Source organism: Tympanuchus pallidicinctus, unplaced genomic scaffold (assembly GCF_026119805.1).
Source record: "Tympanuchus pallidicinctus isolate F22 unplaced genomic scaffold, pur_lepc_1.0 scaffold7, whole genome shotgun sequence".
In the NCBI taxonomy this organism is placed as follows: domain Eukaryota; kingdom Metazoa; phylum Chordata; class Aves; order Galliformes; family Phasianidae; genus Tympanuchus; species Tympanuchus pallidicinctus.
Window position 1 is genome coordinate 8,477,876 of NW_026294791.1, and position 14,647 is coordinate 8,492,522.

At 42.5% G+C, this 14,647-nt stretch overlaps 1 protein-coding gene across 4 annotated transcripts in view; it reads left to right on the plus strand.

The window, feature by feature from the left end:
• PIK3R3 (phosphoinositide-3-kinase regulatory subunit 3) overlaps positions 1–14,647 on the plus strand; it is a 58,348-nt gene that overhangs the window by 35,802 nt on the left and 7,899 nt on the right. For all 4 annotated transcript variants that reach the window (XM_052666100.1, XM_052666101.1, XM_052666103.1 and 1 more), the window contains 8 exons: positions 6,699–6,810; positions 9,016–9,114; positions 10,521–10,701; positions 11,409–11,534; positions 12,305–12,447; positions 13,118–13,294; positions 13,639–13,713; positions 14,091–14,261. In XM_052666100.1, coding sequence (XP_052522060.1) covers positions 6,699–6,810; positions 9,016–9,114; positions 10,521–10,701; positions 11,409–11,534; positions 12,305–12,447; positions 13,118–13,294; positions 13,639–13,713; positions 14,091–14,261 — 1,084 coding nt within the window. The remainder of the gene's footprint in view (positions 1–6,698; positions 6,811–9,015; positions 9,115–10,520; positions 10,702–11,408; positions 11,535–12,304; positions 12,448–13,117; positions 13,295–13,638; positions 13,714–14,090; positions 14,262–14,647) is intronic.

The following is a 14,647-nucleotide window of genomic DNA, read 5'->3' on the forward strand; positions in this document are numbered from 1 at the left end:
TTTAAGTTCTCACTGGCACCAAATTATTTCTGCTCTCCAATGAGAACTGCTTTTTGTCTTTGTACCTGCCATCTGGATAGATGATTAGTCTTTGAAGTAGCTGGGAATAGCAGCCTTAAGCTTTTCTTTCATTTAAAGTTACTTTTTTTTTTTCTCTTGGCTTTGGTATATCTCCTAACTGCATGGTGGTGGCACTGCATGCTGGCTTCACTGTGCATCTTCCACAATGAAGGCTACTTCATTCTCTATCACTGAACCTCTCTATGCTTATGCAAGTCATTGTGCTTTCCTTACTCTTATCCAACATCTATCTCTACGTAGTGGCCAAAGAGGCTGCCCCAAAGAGTAACTCCAGAGAGATTCTTACTGGTCAGCAGATAAAGCTGTTCTTTTCTGGGGTGAGTCAAATGTGATGGTGAGGGAGCAGCAATCCATGAAACATGGCAAAATTTCTAAAGAATTATTATTGATTTGGTATCTAGATGTTGATAATGTGCTAATTATCCTTGCTATATGAAAGAGAGCTTGTCCTTTTCATCTTCCTTGTGCTGACTTTGGGGCAGCTACCTCAATGCTGTTGGTCATGGAAACTGGCACTGCTGGAGCTTTGCAGCTGTTACTGTGAGCTGGGTTGAAAGGCAAACAATTTTTCATCAAGCAGTGGAAATTGGGAAGTTGGGCCTTTTTTGCTTTGCCGTTTCATGCGAAGAGTGAAATGAAAAGGAAATACCATATTACTTTACAGTACAGGAAAAGATCCTGAAGTCATGTGTCTGACAGTGCGCATCTTCCAACTCAGCCAGTGAAGGAACAAGCCTCGTGGAGTAGCGATGGGTTCTTGTCAGATGCCCAGAGAGAGCTGTGAATGTGAGCCAGCTCCTTTCCTTCACACTGCGTTGTTGTCTGCAGGTGTCCAGGACTGAGTAACCTTTAACCTGGGCAGTAGCTGTGGATGTTGGTGAAGAGCTGAGTGCACCAGAAATTTGGCTGACTGCAGGAGGAAGAGCTGTGGTTGGGAGGTGTGGGAGCGGACTGGATGGTTGGGAAGTTTTCAAACAAAACAGATCTTTATCAAAAAAGTCAATTAATCAAAACTGAAATATTTCTTAAAGGTGTTGGTTTTTATGAAAGTTCATAGAAACACAAGCAGAGCTATAATAGGAGTGTTTTTGTTGGAAACCTGCCTGGCTTCCTGCCAACTTGTCTGCTGTTTTCTGTAATGAGATATTGAAAGACTTCAATTCTCTGAATATGTTTTAGCCTTTGGCGTCTTGCCTGTTTTTAAGGGAGTAGAGCAAAAATGTGAGCATGTGAGATTCTGTGGCCAGCAGTAATGTGATCAAGTAGCTTCCTTCTGTGTCCCTGTGGACCTTCCAGTGCGTGTTGGCTGCCTTTTGGGGAAGGGCAGCTGAGAAGGGACTGATGTTTGGGGCTCAGAGAGAGGGGTCTTGGCAGGAGAACTGACACAGGATGATGTGCAGCTGCCAAGGTAACATACCTGTCAGCAGTGCGGGCTGAGCTGCTGTCTGCAGGTGCGCTCAGTCCTCCTCTTTGTAGCTGCAGATCTCAGCAGAAGTGTAGTGCATCACTGCTCCTGTTTGCACTGGGTACACACTTCCACCAAGGCCAAGTGCACCTTTGTTCAGCACAGGCTTTTTTCTGAAGTTGTGACTGCCTTGAGGGGACCTTGTGCAGTTGTGACAGGTACAGAGCTATTGAGGGAATGAAAGATTTTGAGTATTTGCCTTAAAAGTGTCTGAGAAATTGAGAAAAGAGGTTGAGAAATTGAGTAAAACTAAAGAGAACAGTTCAAGATTGGGAGGTTTTAGCTTTTGTTTCATTCCAAGTCCTCATCTATACCTCCAAAGAGAAAATCTTTGTCCTTGAGGACTGTATCATTAAAGTGTTAGCTGGTCTAACTGTGGATTACTCATACATTTCCATGGTACTGATACTTCCTGGAGCTCTGTATTACAGTCTGTAGGGTACTTACTGTTTGTCAGCCTTCCTGAATCTGAGTGGCCGTCTTCAGAAATCTTCTGATCTGCTGTCTGCTTGCAGGGAGAGGAGATTGAACACTTCAGAAAGAAGTTTACTAAACAAACTCATGGAAGTGCTGAGTGACTTAAAGTCGACCTTATCACAGCGTCTGGTAGTTGTAATTGTTTGTAACGGTAAGATAGAGTTAATCCCACACTTGAACTTGCTTTGTTTTTACTGACCTGCAGCCCTTGGAAAATTCTAGAAGAGTTGCATTCGGGAGGCATTCTTGGGCTGAGTGGCATCTGCCTTAGAACTGCATATGAGAGCTTTATTAACTGGCAGGTTCATCTTGTACACAAATACTGCCTGTCTGGGTGCTATTTGGGATGTAGCTCTTGGAGACCCGAGGCATTCTTCTTTTTCATTCCTCCTGAATTACTGCCACTGAAAACTCTCACATGTAGGGCTCGCTGGCTCTTAAATCACGTAAAGCTGTGAAAATTTTGATTAAAAGCCTAACTGGGAAAAGTATGTATCTCACGGAAGTCCCAGTGTGCTTTACTGAGGGTAAATTTGGGATTAGCGTGGCCCATTGTTTTCTACAAGAGTCCTCATTTAAAAATAAAAATAAACGTGGGCGCTAATCCTCAGACCCTTGCCAGTATTCTTTGTTGCCTCGGTGTTGGAGGTGAGCTGAATTTCAGGGAATCGTGTCTGTTAAATCTCGAGCAGCCTTTTGAAAAGAAAAGCAATTCCACGCAGTCAAGAAAGCATGAAAAACATTCCCTTGGCACAGGCCAATCGATAGCTTGTCTCTCTGAGGAGCTGCATCTCGGCGCTGCAGGGCGGCTTGGCTGAAGCTACCTGAGGAGAGGGCACTGCAGCCATCTGGGCCTGACGTCAGCAACATCCGATCCCGGGCCCCGCTGGCATTGGCCACTCCGCTGTCTCCATCCAGCCGTCAGCTCTTTACTTCCCCCTTCTAGGTAACACTGATCTGAGATTGGGATTTAGCTTGAGCGAGGTTGCTTGGGGAAGCTGGGGAGAGGGGCTAGGGATGCTAAGGAAAGAAAAAGCAGAGGTGCTGGCTTCTACACGAGGGGCCCTGTCTCGTGCCGTGGCTGCACGCCAGCCCTCGGGAGCACCCAGGAGCAGGTGTCCCAGTTGGCTCTTCCCTTCGCATTTTGGAAAGGTCCACGTGGTAAAGCTGTCCTGGAGACGTGGGTGCTGGCGTGGTGTTTCTCTATCTGGTGCTCACAATAAGTTCTTTATTAGAACAAATAGATCCTTTGTGCTGTTAATCACTTCTGGTCAATGTTCTTTCTCTCCCAAGAGAAAGGAGGAAAGGGAACCATCAGGATGGATCAAATCAGATTGTTATGAGATGCATCGAGATTGTGTCTGGGACTAGATCAGAATTGGACCCAACGACACGGAAAGAAACACAGCTGCTCTCAAAGGCGTTTCTGTTGACTTCAGGACAGCCTGACTCTTCTTTGCTGCAAGATTTTAACGCTCTAATGTTCATCAAGCAAAGTACATCAAACTGCATTTTTAAAATTTAAATCAAAATGTGTAGATCTTGAAGGCTCTTCATCATTTCTCACAGAAACATGACATGATCTCTCCTAGCACGGTTATTAGGACTATGTAGGTACCAGTAAACGCTATGCTAGGCTGCCTCTCATAACGACCCATTGCACCAGTGCCTGGGTGCTGCCCTGCTACAGCAGCCTTGTCAGACTGCCAAGTTCTCCTCTTGTCATCGCAGGTTCTGGGCTGCAGAGTTTAAACTGCCTTCCTGCCTTATCTGTTCGTACAGCCCACAGTCATATCAGGCTGAGATGGAGGCAGAAACCACTGAAATAGATGGGCATATTATCTTGTTGGCAAGGGCCTGTGTCTGTAGCCAGGACAGGGAGAAATCTATTACTATTCAAGGAGCTCAAAGTAAAGAATTAGATCCATAGCTCTTTGGAAACAAAGTATCCGCCCTTGCGAATACTTCTTTTTATTTTTAAAATGTGCAAGCTATTAAAGAGCATTTTTAAAAGTCTATTGTGAGAAGGAGACTGGCTTCCATGAGTCAGGTTTTACAGGAACTGGTCCAAGCCTTATTCTTCTCCCTAGGAGAATTTCCTTCCAATTTCCTCACACAGAATAAAGTTCTGTGCTCAGCCCTGATAGCAACAACTGCTACCACCTATTAAGGCAAAAGAGGAAAGGCCCCACCTGTAGTGAGGGCTCTTGTTTAATGTCTGGAGCTCTGTGTCCGTGTGCAAGCGCTTGTTCCTTACCTTTCTGGGCTTTGTTAGTTTGCTTTTCTGTGCCCAGTGTTTGGAGTGAGGCCTGACAAAGCTGCTAAATTATTCCGCAGTGTATAAGGGAGCAAGGTTTAATCTTAGGAGAAGGGCTAGAGAAGTTTTCAAGTACTCTGGAGAATACTTGAAAGCTTCTTCTGGAAAGCCCCTACTGCCAGCGTAAAACAGGCTCTTACACTGTAGAATGCCTTGAAGTTTTGGGTCCAAGCTTTAATTTGCAAGACTCCATGAAATCATTGCTGGTTCTGATACTGTTTGTTAAGAATTCTCCTCGCTGTCGTGCATTTTTTCACATTAATTTTCATGAACTTGCTGATCATTCAGAATCTACAAAAGATTCTGGAATAAATACAAAACAGGTTTTTGAGCTCATATTTATTGCCATGTGCAGATACTAATGATACTCAGAACCACTGCTTCTGTCTTGTTGCTTGCTTAGAGTACGTGGGGTAGCAAAGCCCAAAAGGGAAGAAGAACAACATGAAGCTCATTTTTGATTTGTGAGCTTTGAATGAGGAAGATGGGCTAACACAGGGCTCCACAAATGAAGTTGCTTGCGCAGGCTCAGGGCTTCAAGCAAAGTAGGGCTAGAGCCATGTCTTACTCTCAATGGTACTTTATAAAGTGCTTATGTGCTGTACAAACAAAACAACTGTGGTAGTTGAGCTGGGAGTAAATGAAGCCTCCTAACCAGGAAGCTACTTCACTGATTCCGAAGGTTTTCACCTTCCTGTTATAACAAACCCTGTTATTGCCTCGCTAGATAGGCACACACCTGAAAGTTCCCAGCTCACCCCATAAAAAGAACCTGTATGCTTGGCTGTAAATGCCCAATACCGCAGCATGAATGCTGCTATCTGAATCAGGTGTTTGGTCAGCAACCCCAGGGTGCAAACGTCTGGGTCAAGGTTCAGGTTTAGTTTAGATTGGCTCGATTAAAGTATCTGCTGGTTTGTCTGAGAACACTGAACTTACTGTGTTGGATATTCAAGATGAAATGGTATTTGGAACTGCAGTTGAAACGGTGTTTTCTCTTCTTTAATGTGGGAGGTGTGGCTCGGAGGTGAGCAGATGGCTGGTGCCAAGTAGCACACCTCTCAGTGTTAAGCCACTCTGCACTGGAGCTAGAGATCAAACTCTCCTTTCTACTCATTTTATTTGTATTTCTGCTTGTACACCAGGCTTGTGGGCATCTGAAAGCTAGCTATTGTCGGCACATATCGGCCCTGCTCTCTGATGCTTGTGTAATCTGATGGTGAGAGCACAGATCCGGGAGCACAGATGTTCAGGGTCTGACTCGAAAATGTGCTGGCAGACCTGTGTGTAGCTGCTTTCCTGCTCTAAATTCAGATGTCTCTGTAAAACACTCTGTAGTCTCATGAAATGCCTGAAAAATGCTTCGGTTCGGTGATGGTGTTGTGAGGGGAACCTCAGTCTCTGCAAAGCAGGGGAGAGCACTCGAGACATCTTTCACAAAGAGAGTAAGTGTAAGGCGTTTCTGTGTTACACAGATGCATCTCTGCCAATCTGTTGCCATGCTTGTGGCTGCTGACTTACTCCTGACAGAGAATTTAACATTCAGGATCATGAAGAGCTTGTTTGCTTAACTGCAAGAAGTGACCAGACAGAGCATCAATGGATTGTATGCTGTTATGCTGCGCAACGTATTTTGAGCACAGAAGTAAAAGCCTCTTTGTGCTGAACTTGGACTGGGGCATTCCGGGCAGTCTTGCACTGTGCCTATATGTGTGCCTCTCTTTGGGGGATTTGTAGCAGCCCCTTTCTTATGGTAAATATCTCAGCTGTATGAAGAAGATCTGACACTGGTAATGAGCTGATGTCCCTTTTCCCCATAACTGTCTATTCAGAGAGTCGTAGCTTTTGTTCCTAGTGGAGAACATGAACCTAGGGCCTGTGATGGATGTGCTGCAGCCCAGCTCTTGCTAGCATCTCATATTTCCCTCTGAAGGAACACTCACCTGTTTGCTCTCGTGGGTTGCCATAAGGATTTGTGATGCCTTAGCAACTACAGCTTTTCCATAGCTGTGCACAATGTCTTGCAGACTGCAGCTTTCAGACACAGTGCACCTTTGTAGCTTGTTTTTGAAGGTTTAGGCAATAATAGCATTTGTACTCTCACCTGAGCCGGACTTCCTTTAGAATAACTCTTGCTTTCTCTTACTTCTTGCCCTACTTCCTCTAGCATGTTTGGTTAAAGTACTGGAAAACATAGTATCACAGCACAGCTGTTGACTTCAAATTTCTTTAAAAATTCCAAATTGAAGATGCATTTTCTTCTCACTTTTTCACCATCATGTTCACCATTGTGTTTCTTAACCTTCTAGTGATTGCTTTCCCCTACTTGCCTCTCTTTAATCTGTTCTTCATTTTCAGCTCTTCCTCCAAAGCCCTCCAAACCAATGACTCCAGTGAATACGAATGGGATAAAGGACAATTCCAGTTTCTCTCTGCAGGAAGCGGAGTGGTACTGGGGGGACATCTCAAGGTAAGCAATAGTTTTTCCTAAAAGTAAAATGATCCTGTTAGACTTCAGGAGAAAAAAAAATACCTATTTCAGACAGCATTTTAGAGGATGGAGGTGCTTCAGGATTATGCTTGGCAAAGCACCTAAATGCTGGTGTTCAACTGGATTCAAGGCTTGTGTTTAAGTTACTGTTATTCTGATACAGATAGTGTCAGCCCTGCTGACAATTATTTTGGGTTTTTAACTTCCTCCAGAGAAACAAAAGAATAAAAAGAAAAAAGTGCTTCTGGCTAATAATAAGGTTTTGCAAGCATGCCGTGCTGAGATGCATGCAGTTCAGCAAACTTGTTCAAAAGAAAAGAAGTTGCATTTTTATATTTAGTTTCTTGAATATTTGGTTAAAATTGCATGTGTACTAATTTCTATTAAGTGGTGGTATATAAATAGCTCTTCCAAGTGCTAACCATCACCAGTTATGTGGAGTCAATGATACAGGCACATACCAAATAAATGAACTTCTGCCTCCTAAAGAAACCATTTTGGTTTGGGCATTCATGTAGTTAAGTGCATAAAAAATCGAAAGGATTAAGTCATCTCTTTCTGCCTTAAGGTGCTTCTGAAAAACTCGAGCTTGGAGCTGCAAGGGGGGACATGATGGTACTGGGAGTGTGATTAGAAATTGTTCCAACTTCTGCACACCGTGCTTTGAAACGCTGTGTCAGATAAAGGCAAGAACGGCAGATTTGCCGCAGTCGTTCACTGAACTTCTGAGAGGGGAAATAAAGTTTTCATATCTTTATTGTACCTCCCTTATCTCTATAAAGCAAACCTGCATAGATCTTGTTTTTGAAGCGCCTAAGCAGTGATATTTTTCTGTTAATACTAAATCAAAGCAGAGTGGCGATACCTGATCACACTACCCACCAGGCAGGGTTTGTTTAAAACAGCTCAATACTGGTAGTTTATTGACTGTGGATTTGTTCCCTGTTTACTACTAATGCACGTGATGGTGGGAGCTAAGGGAGTACAAATCACATTGCAGTGACTATTGGATTAAAACGTGATATGCACGCACATAAAGCTGGTATTGTTAATGGCCTTAACTTGGCAAGCCGTCAGGTACAGGCTGCGTTGGGCTGCCAGGTCAGGAACCATGTTCTTCAGTCAAGAACTGCATTGAAAATTTTGTTGTGAAATGCTCCTGGGTGCATCTTGCAGGCAGAAACCCAAGCTCTTGGACCGTATCTATCTTTTCCAAAAGGAAAAAGCCTTTTGAGTTAACTAGGCCCAATCTGGGTGAAGTAGGCTGATCATGAAGTGATAGTTAGTAGGAATCAGTCTTACTAACTTTCTGCAGGAGGCCAAATCAAAACTAAGGCATTTTGGTAAGAATGCTTTTGTTCTTTATTATTTGAACAAAAAAGCCACTGTTGATTTTTCTTTTTCAAATTCAAACAGAGTTTCTACTCCACTTAGATAATGTGGAGGCTACCTGATAAACTTGAGTTTCCAAATGATTGTATTAAAAAGTGTATTAAAAAGAACCTGTAAGGGAGCTGTTACACAGTGTGATATGCAGTCTGGGTGAAATGCTCAAGCCTGTCTGGAAGCTTAACTCTTTAACTGAAAGCATTTTCTTAATGCTTGCAGTTATTCACTTTTGCTAGCAGGTTTCTTGATTTAGCTTAAAGCTCTGCACTGAGTATTCCTTTTTGCTTCAGTTGTAGAAAAGTAAAAGTTGCACCAAAGCTAGCAAGGTTGTAGTGGTTTAAAACTACTGTAAATAAGATCAGAGTTAAGCCAGTAATGAGTCTCTTGAGACAAGAACTGTGCTAAACTCTGGGCACCTTTGAGAGATGATGGTAGAGCCCATTTCTTAAGAGGTCAGGTCTGCCTTCTCAAAGGGCACCTGTTTGCAGTGTGGATTCTAAGACCTGAGCAGATTACAGTGAAAGGTTGTGAACTCTGAGACACAGCTGCTACTGTTGCTCAAAAACAGACTCCTTCCTAAGCAGCACTTCACTCCTGCTGCTATTTTTTCTTATAGCTACACCAGTTCCAACTTCCTTTAGAAGGCCTAGAAGACCAGAAGACCTGAGTCTGAAGAAAGATTGCCCGATACTTTGAAGACTGAACTCCTCATGCGTACTGGTGTTACTGGCCCCCAGTGGCAACGATGGTCATGTCCTGAACGCTTCTAATTTTACCTTCCTTTCCATTCTCTAGGGAAGAAGTAAATGACAAATTACGAGACATGCCAGATGGAACATTCCTGGTGCGTGATGCATCGACCAAGATGCAGGGAGACTACACTCTGACCTTACGGTACGCGCTGAGTACTCGTGTCCCACACAGCAAGACCCCAGATAGCGAGCTGTGGTTCCAGGGGCAGCAGTGGCTGTGTAGCACTGACATGGATCAAGTTGAGAGATGTTCCTGAGATGCTGCAGATCACAGAATGAGCACGTGGATAACCAGATAGTCTGTTCTGTGCATGGGATCTTGTCCCTCACTAAGCGCTACTGTAAATATCTCTTTGTAAATGAGATTGGACTCGGGGAAGAGCAACACTCAGTAGGGCTTCATAGTTTCAGAACTCCTAAAGGAAAAGGTGTTTATAAACTAGGACTTTAATTAATGGGAGTGTGTTGAATATCTCATCAGCATGCAGCTCTGGAGAACTGAACACAGTGTCTTTGTAGAAGGAGTGTCTTGTGCTTTCTGATCTGAAGTTTAGGAAATATTGAACTAGAGCCATGTTCCTTTCTTCATTAAAATTTCTTCTGCAGTTAGGTGGTGGATGTCATGTAACAAGTTGCTGGGGCCTTGCCCAGCCTGTCCTTGCCCAGCCTGTCCAGCCACTTGACTCTGCCAGGCTCTCAGGACTGGTTGTTAGAGACAAATAGGCGAGATGCATACACCATTGCTGCTGCAGCACACCCCTGGGAGTTTCTGTGATGTGGCAGATATTTGTTCTTGCTTTGAAATTCAGTTTGTATGATGGCAAGTTTGACCCCAAGAGTGTCGTTTAAGTTCTGCTTTGACATCCAAGACTTTTGTGCTAAGATCTGGCATGAGTTGGTTATTTTACTGTGAATGCGTGTGTGTTTGGAAACCAAGGAGAGTGCAGGAAGCACAGAATATTGTCTAAACAGTCTGTTGGTTTAAAAGAAAGGAAAAAAAAAAAAAGGAAACTGCTGGAATGTATAAATCTGGATAATGTAAAGTCCTAAACTTACAACCATATTGTAATCCTTGGGAGATTTTGTTTAGGTTCATGTATCCTGTGTTAGCATCCGTAACGCAGGAGACTTGTTAATTGCTGTATGACTGTACATGCAGTTGTATGTTATTAGTGAGTCCAAGTTGCAGGAGGGTTTGGTTTGGGTTCAGTATGGCACTTTTACTCAGCCTTTCGGCATCTGTCTTTTCCTTACAAAACTTTTGGCTGAGTTATGTCTTAAGGTGACTCCAGAACGAACGCACAGTAAGATAATTACTTTGGTCTTTGCTCCTGTTCAAATAATAGCTGATGATAATTCTGAGTCTATTGACTCTTAAGCTCCCGAATATCTGCTAATATATAAAGAACCATTATGAAGGTGTATGTTAATCTGTTTGACTTCAAAGACTTACCCAGCAACTTCACTGGTGTCTTTGTTAGCAGCCCCGGTGTTGAGGAGGATAAGAGGTATGCAGTAAAACTTCTGAATGACTGTACTGCTTTACAGGAAGGGTGGCAACAATAAACTGATAAAGATCTACCATCGGGATGGAAAATACGGCTTTTCTGACCCACTGACATTTAATTCCGTTGTGGAACTGATTAACCACTACCGCAACGAGTCTCTTGCTCAGTACAACCCGAAGCTTGATGTGAAGTTGATGTATCCAGTATCCCGATACCAGCAGGTAAGGTTTTCACTGAAGCCCAGTAACCGTTACTGCAGACAAGAAAGAAGAGTGGAACTTGTATATAACTCCATTTGCTGTACGTGGAGCCTGACTTTTTTTTTGTTTCATACAAGATTCTTTTCTTGAAATCTTGCAAAAACATGAGTTTTCACATTTGACCTCACTTTGCTCATTGTAACTGGTCTTTCAAATTGTCTAGCCACTTGAGCTGTTGCTTCTATCAAGCTTCCAGTCTCCATCTAAGCAGTCCAGCAGAGAAGTGAAACCCTAGCATGTAGCATGTTTGAGTCTCTGAGAAGCATTTTATTTTTCCCCTTAAGTCCAGATGGACCCAAACAATATTGTTCTAGATAGTGTTGATCTTCAGGCACATACGAGCCATGCAGCTGCTTGCTCTGTGCGTAGCTATGTAGATTTTTCAAAAAAGTTTTAATGTTTTATTCAGTAGCCTGAGACATTGCCCTGTTTTAAGGGGAAAGAACTGCATTTGGCAATGCCCACAGTTCCAGTTCCCACTGCCTGTAGACTGTGGAATTTGCTGTGTGGATGAAGGGATTTAGATGGGGAGTTTGTGTGTTTTGTGGAAATGTGATTATAAAAATGCTGCAATAGCAAAAAAGTGCAAATGTGTACAAGTGACAAATGAATACTTATAAGGGAAAGACTGCTTTGTTTGAAATCTAAATAGATTTTTGTATGTACAGGATCAGTTGGTGAAAGAAGATAATATAGATGCAGTAGGTAAAAAGCTTCAAGAATACCACGCTCAGTACCAGGAAAAGAGTAAAGAGTATGACAAATTGTATGAAGAATATACCAGAACATCACAGGTTGGTTCCGCTTCAGCTATCTATAGAGACTCCTTCCAGTTACATAAGGAATAAAGAAAATGGTTTTAACCTGCTGTGGCTAGCGAAGTCAACCCAAGGTCAGAAAATACAGGGAAAAAACCTTTATAAATTGTGAAATAGAGCAAAGTGGCTTCAAGCTGAATGGAAACAATGAATATTACGTATGGCTGATGGTCATATAGCTATGGTGTGGGGCAAGGAAGGAATAGGAGCCGAACTTCCTAGTATAAGGTAGGGCAATGGCCATTACCTACAAACTTCATACTGCAGACTTCTTCCTTTGCTGTTGAATATTTCCAGATGCTGTATGCGGCAGTGGGAATTGTAGAAGGGTTTGTCCAAGTTCTGTAAGAAGTCAAGTTCAAATAAGATTTCAGATATTATGCATTAAGGAAGTGTGAATACAGAATTTGGACTGATTCTTGTAATGTAAAATAGTTTGTCCAGAGGTAGGAGGTTTGCTGGCAGTCCTACTGCATGCTAAGATGGAAAATATGACTAAAATATTTCTCAGGGGCTTGCAGCCTAATAGAGAGCATCATCTGAGGGAGAGAGTTAGACTTGCAGGGAGTAAGTCTGCCCTGTGCTTCTGTGACACTATTCAAACGTTTGTCTAAACTTAAACCTGAGTAAGTGCTTTTTGACCTGGGGAGAGAGGAGTTCGTCCTTTCGTTCAGTTCAGGGAACGTAATGGAGTCATGCGTTGTCTCCATTATGAAAAAATGATCGAGGACTCTTTCCTCACATAGGAAATCCAGATGAAGAGGACTGCAATTGAAGCGTTTAATGAAACTATTAAGATATTTGAGGAGCAGTGCCACTCACAGGAGCGATACAGCAAAGAATACATTGAGCGATTTCGCAGAGAGGGCAATGAGAAAGAAATTGAACGGTAGGTTCTCAAGTCATGTTTCTTTCTGAGGAAGAACTAGTGTCCACACTGGCACTCCTGTGAAGTCCTATATTGCATTATATAAAGCACTTTGTAAACTAAGTATTTCCACTGAGACCTTTTCCAAAGTATCTGAGCCTTCAGTAAAGCCCTCTTCTGTTGGAAATTGCATTGCAGACAGAAGAGATGAGAGATTTGCAGATTGTTCTGTCTCTGACTTCATGTAAATGAAGATACAGGGATGAGGACCAGGAAGTAATTTCATTTACTTGCCCACTTCCATTTGAACTTGCTTAGAATATTATTGAGAAAAATCTTTAGAAGTAAACTGTGCAGTGGAAATGGACATAGCTCCAATAAATCTCATAGTTCATAATCAGTTTTGGTCACGTTCAAAGGAGATTCATATGTAATAGCCTCTACTTAGTAGCAGATATCGATTATCAGAAAGAAGGGCCTCATTTGAATTTGCTTTTCTGTAAAGTTACTAGAAGAAAGTGTGTGTGCACCTTTGAAGGAATGCCAAATACAGTGCCTAACTTGACACAGTGCTTAATGAATCACGGTAGAGGAGCTGAAAACGCTGACCAGTAACAATTGTATTGTGCCATGGTGGTGCTTCATTCTGACTGGGTTGACCTCACCTCTCAAACACTACACTTGTTTGTAGGATAATGATGAACTATGAAAAATTAAAATCACGCCTGGGTGAGATCCATGACAGTAAAATGCGTCTGGAACAAGATTTGAAGAAACAAGCTCTGGACAACAGGGAGACTGATAAGAAAATGAATAGTATCAAGCCTGACCTAATTCAGCTCCGCAAAATCAGAGATCAGTATCTTGTGTAAGTAAGGCTGACCTGTTCCTCAGAACAGTGTCTCTGATGAACCTGATTAACGATTGTTTTCATCAGGGTAATGTGAATTATATTTTCTTTTCTTAACTAAAGTTGCAAGAGTGCTAAGGTACTTTACTGTACCAGAAAAGAGGGCATTGCAGAAGATTATGCAAGGAAGCAGAAGCATGCTTATGAAATCTATGGTCCTTCTGTGTCTTTTGCTAATGGAGAGCAAACGAAGCTGTAAAGTGTTTGTTTGTGGGATTTTGTGTCTGAACTTAAGCTTGCTCAGTGTGCAAACCCCCGTGCGTACTCTGAAGTGTGATACTGATGTGCTCTTCTTCTGGCAGATGGCTCAATCACAAAGGGGTGAGGCAGAAGCGAATAAACGACTGGCTGGGGATCAAAAATGAAAATATTGATGAGTAAGTGTCATGCATAAGGATTTATTGAGAAGTGTTCCATTGATAAACCATGCCTTTTGTGGAGGGTGGTAACACAAAGCCCCGATTTCTAAGTGGAGGAGTGCAAACAAAGGAAGGAATTCGGTAGGGAGCTGCGTGTCACTTGAGGCAGCAAGTCTGCTGAAACGTTTAGGATTACATCTGAATTGGAACAATTAAGTACTGAGTTGAAACTTGTGATATTAAGTGCTGTCAGCAGATACCAAATGACTGTTAAGAATCTGAACTCCCTATTTGTGTGAGCTGGTTTTTTTTTTAATATTTCTGCAAAAATCACTTGAGCTTTTTTTAACTCTTCACTAAGTGCTGGCTCAGTTAACAAACTTACTCTCTCTCAGCACTTATTTTGTGAATGAAGAAGAGGAAAACCTGCCACATCATGATGAGAAAACTTGGTTTGTTGGAGATCTCAACCGCATCCAAGCAGAAGACTTGCTCTGTGGGAAACCTGATGGGGCATTTTTAATTCGAGAGAGTAGCAAGAAAGGATGTTACGCTTGTTCTGTGGTGTAAGTGTGTTTTCTTTTTGTTATAACTGTTCAATTTGTGAATCTCTACAACAGTTCTTTATTCAGGAGAACAAAAGCTAGGCATATCCTACACCTGTCATTGAAATGCGTTGCCTGTTTGCAGGCAGTCTAGCATGGTCGAAGCTTTGTTGCAGAAATCTGTTTTCAAAGTGCAGTAACTGCAGTCCAAGCAGTCTCTTCAGTCACCACAATTACCAGTACAAAATTCTGAGGTATCCCGGCTTGAGGCTGTGCAGTCATAAGCAAATCAAGGCCAAATTCTCCAATATTCTTCCTTGCCAAGGAACACATGAGAAGAATCAAAATGAGATGTAAAGCTGCAGCATCTTCTGTTCTCATTGTTAGACGTGCCAAATTTGCGGTGC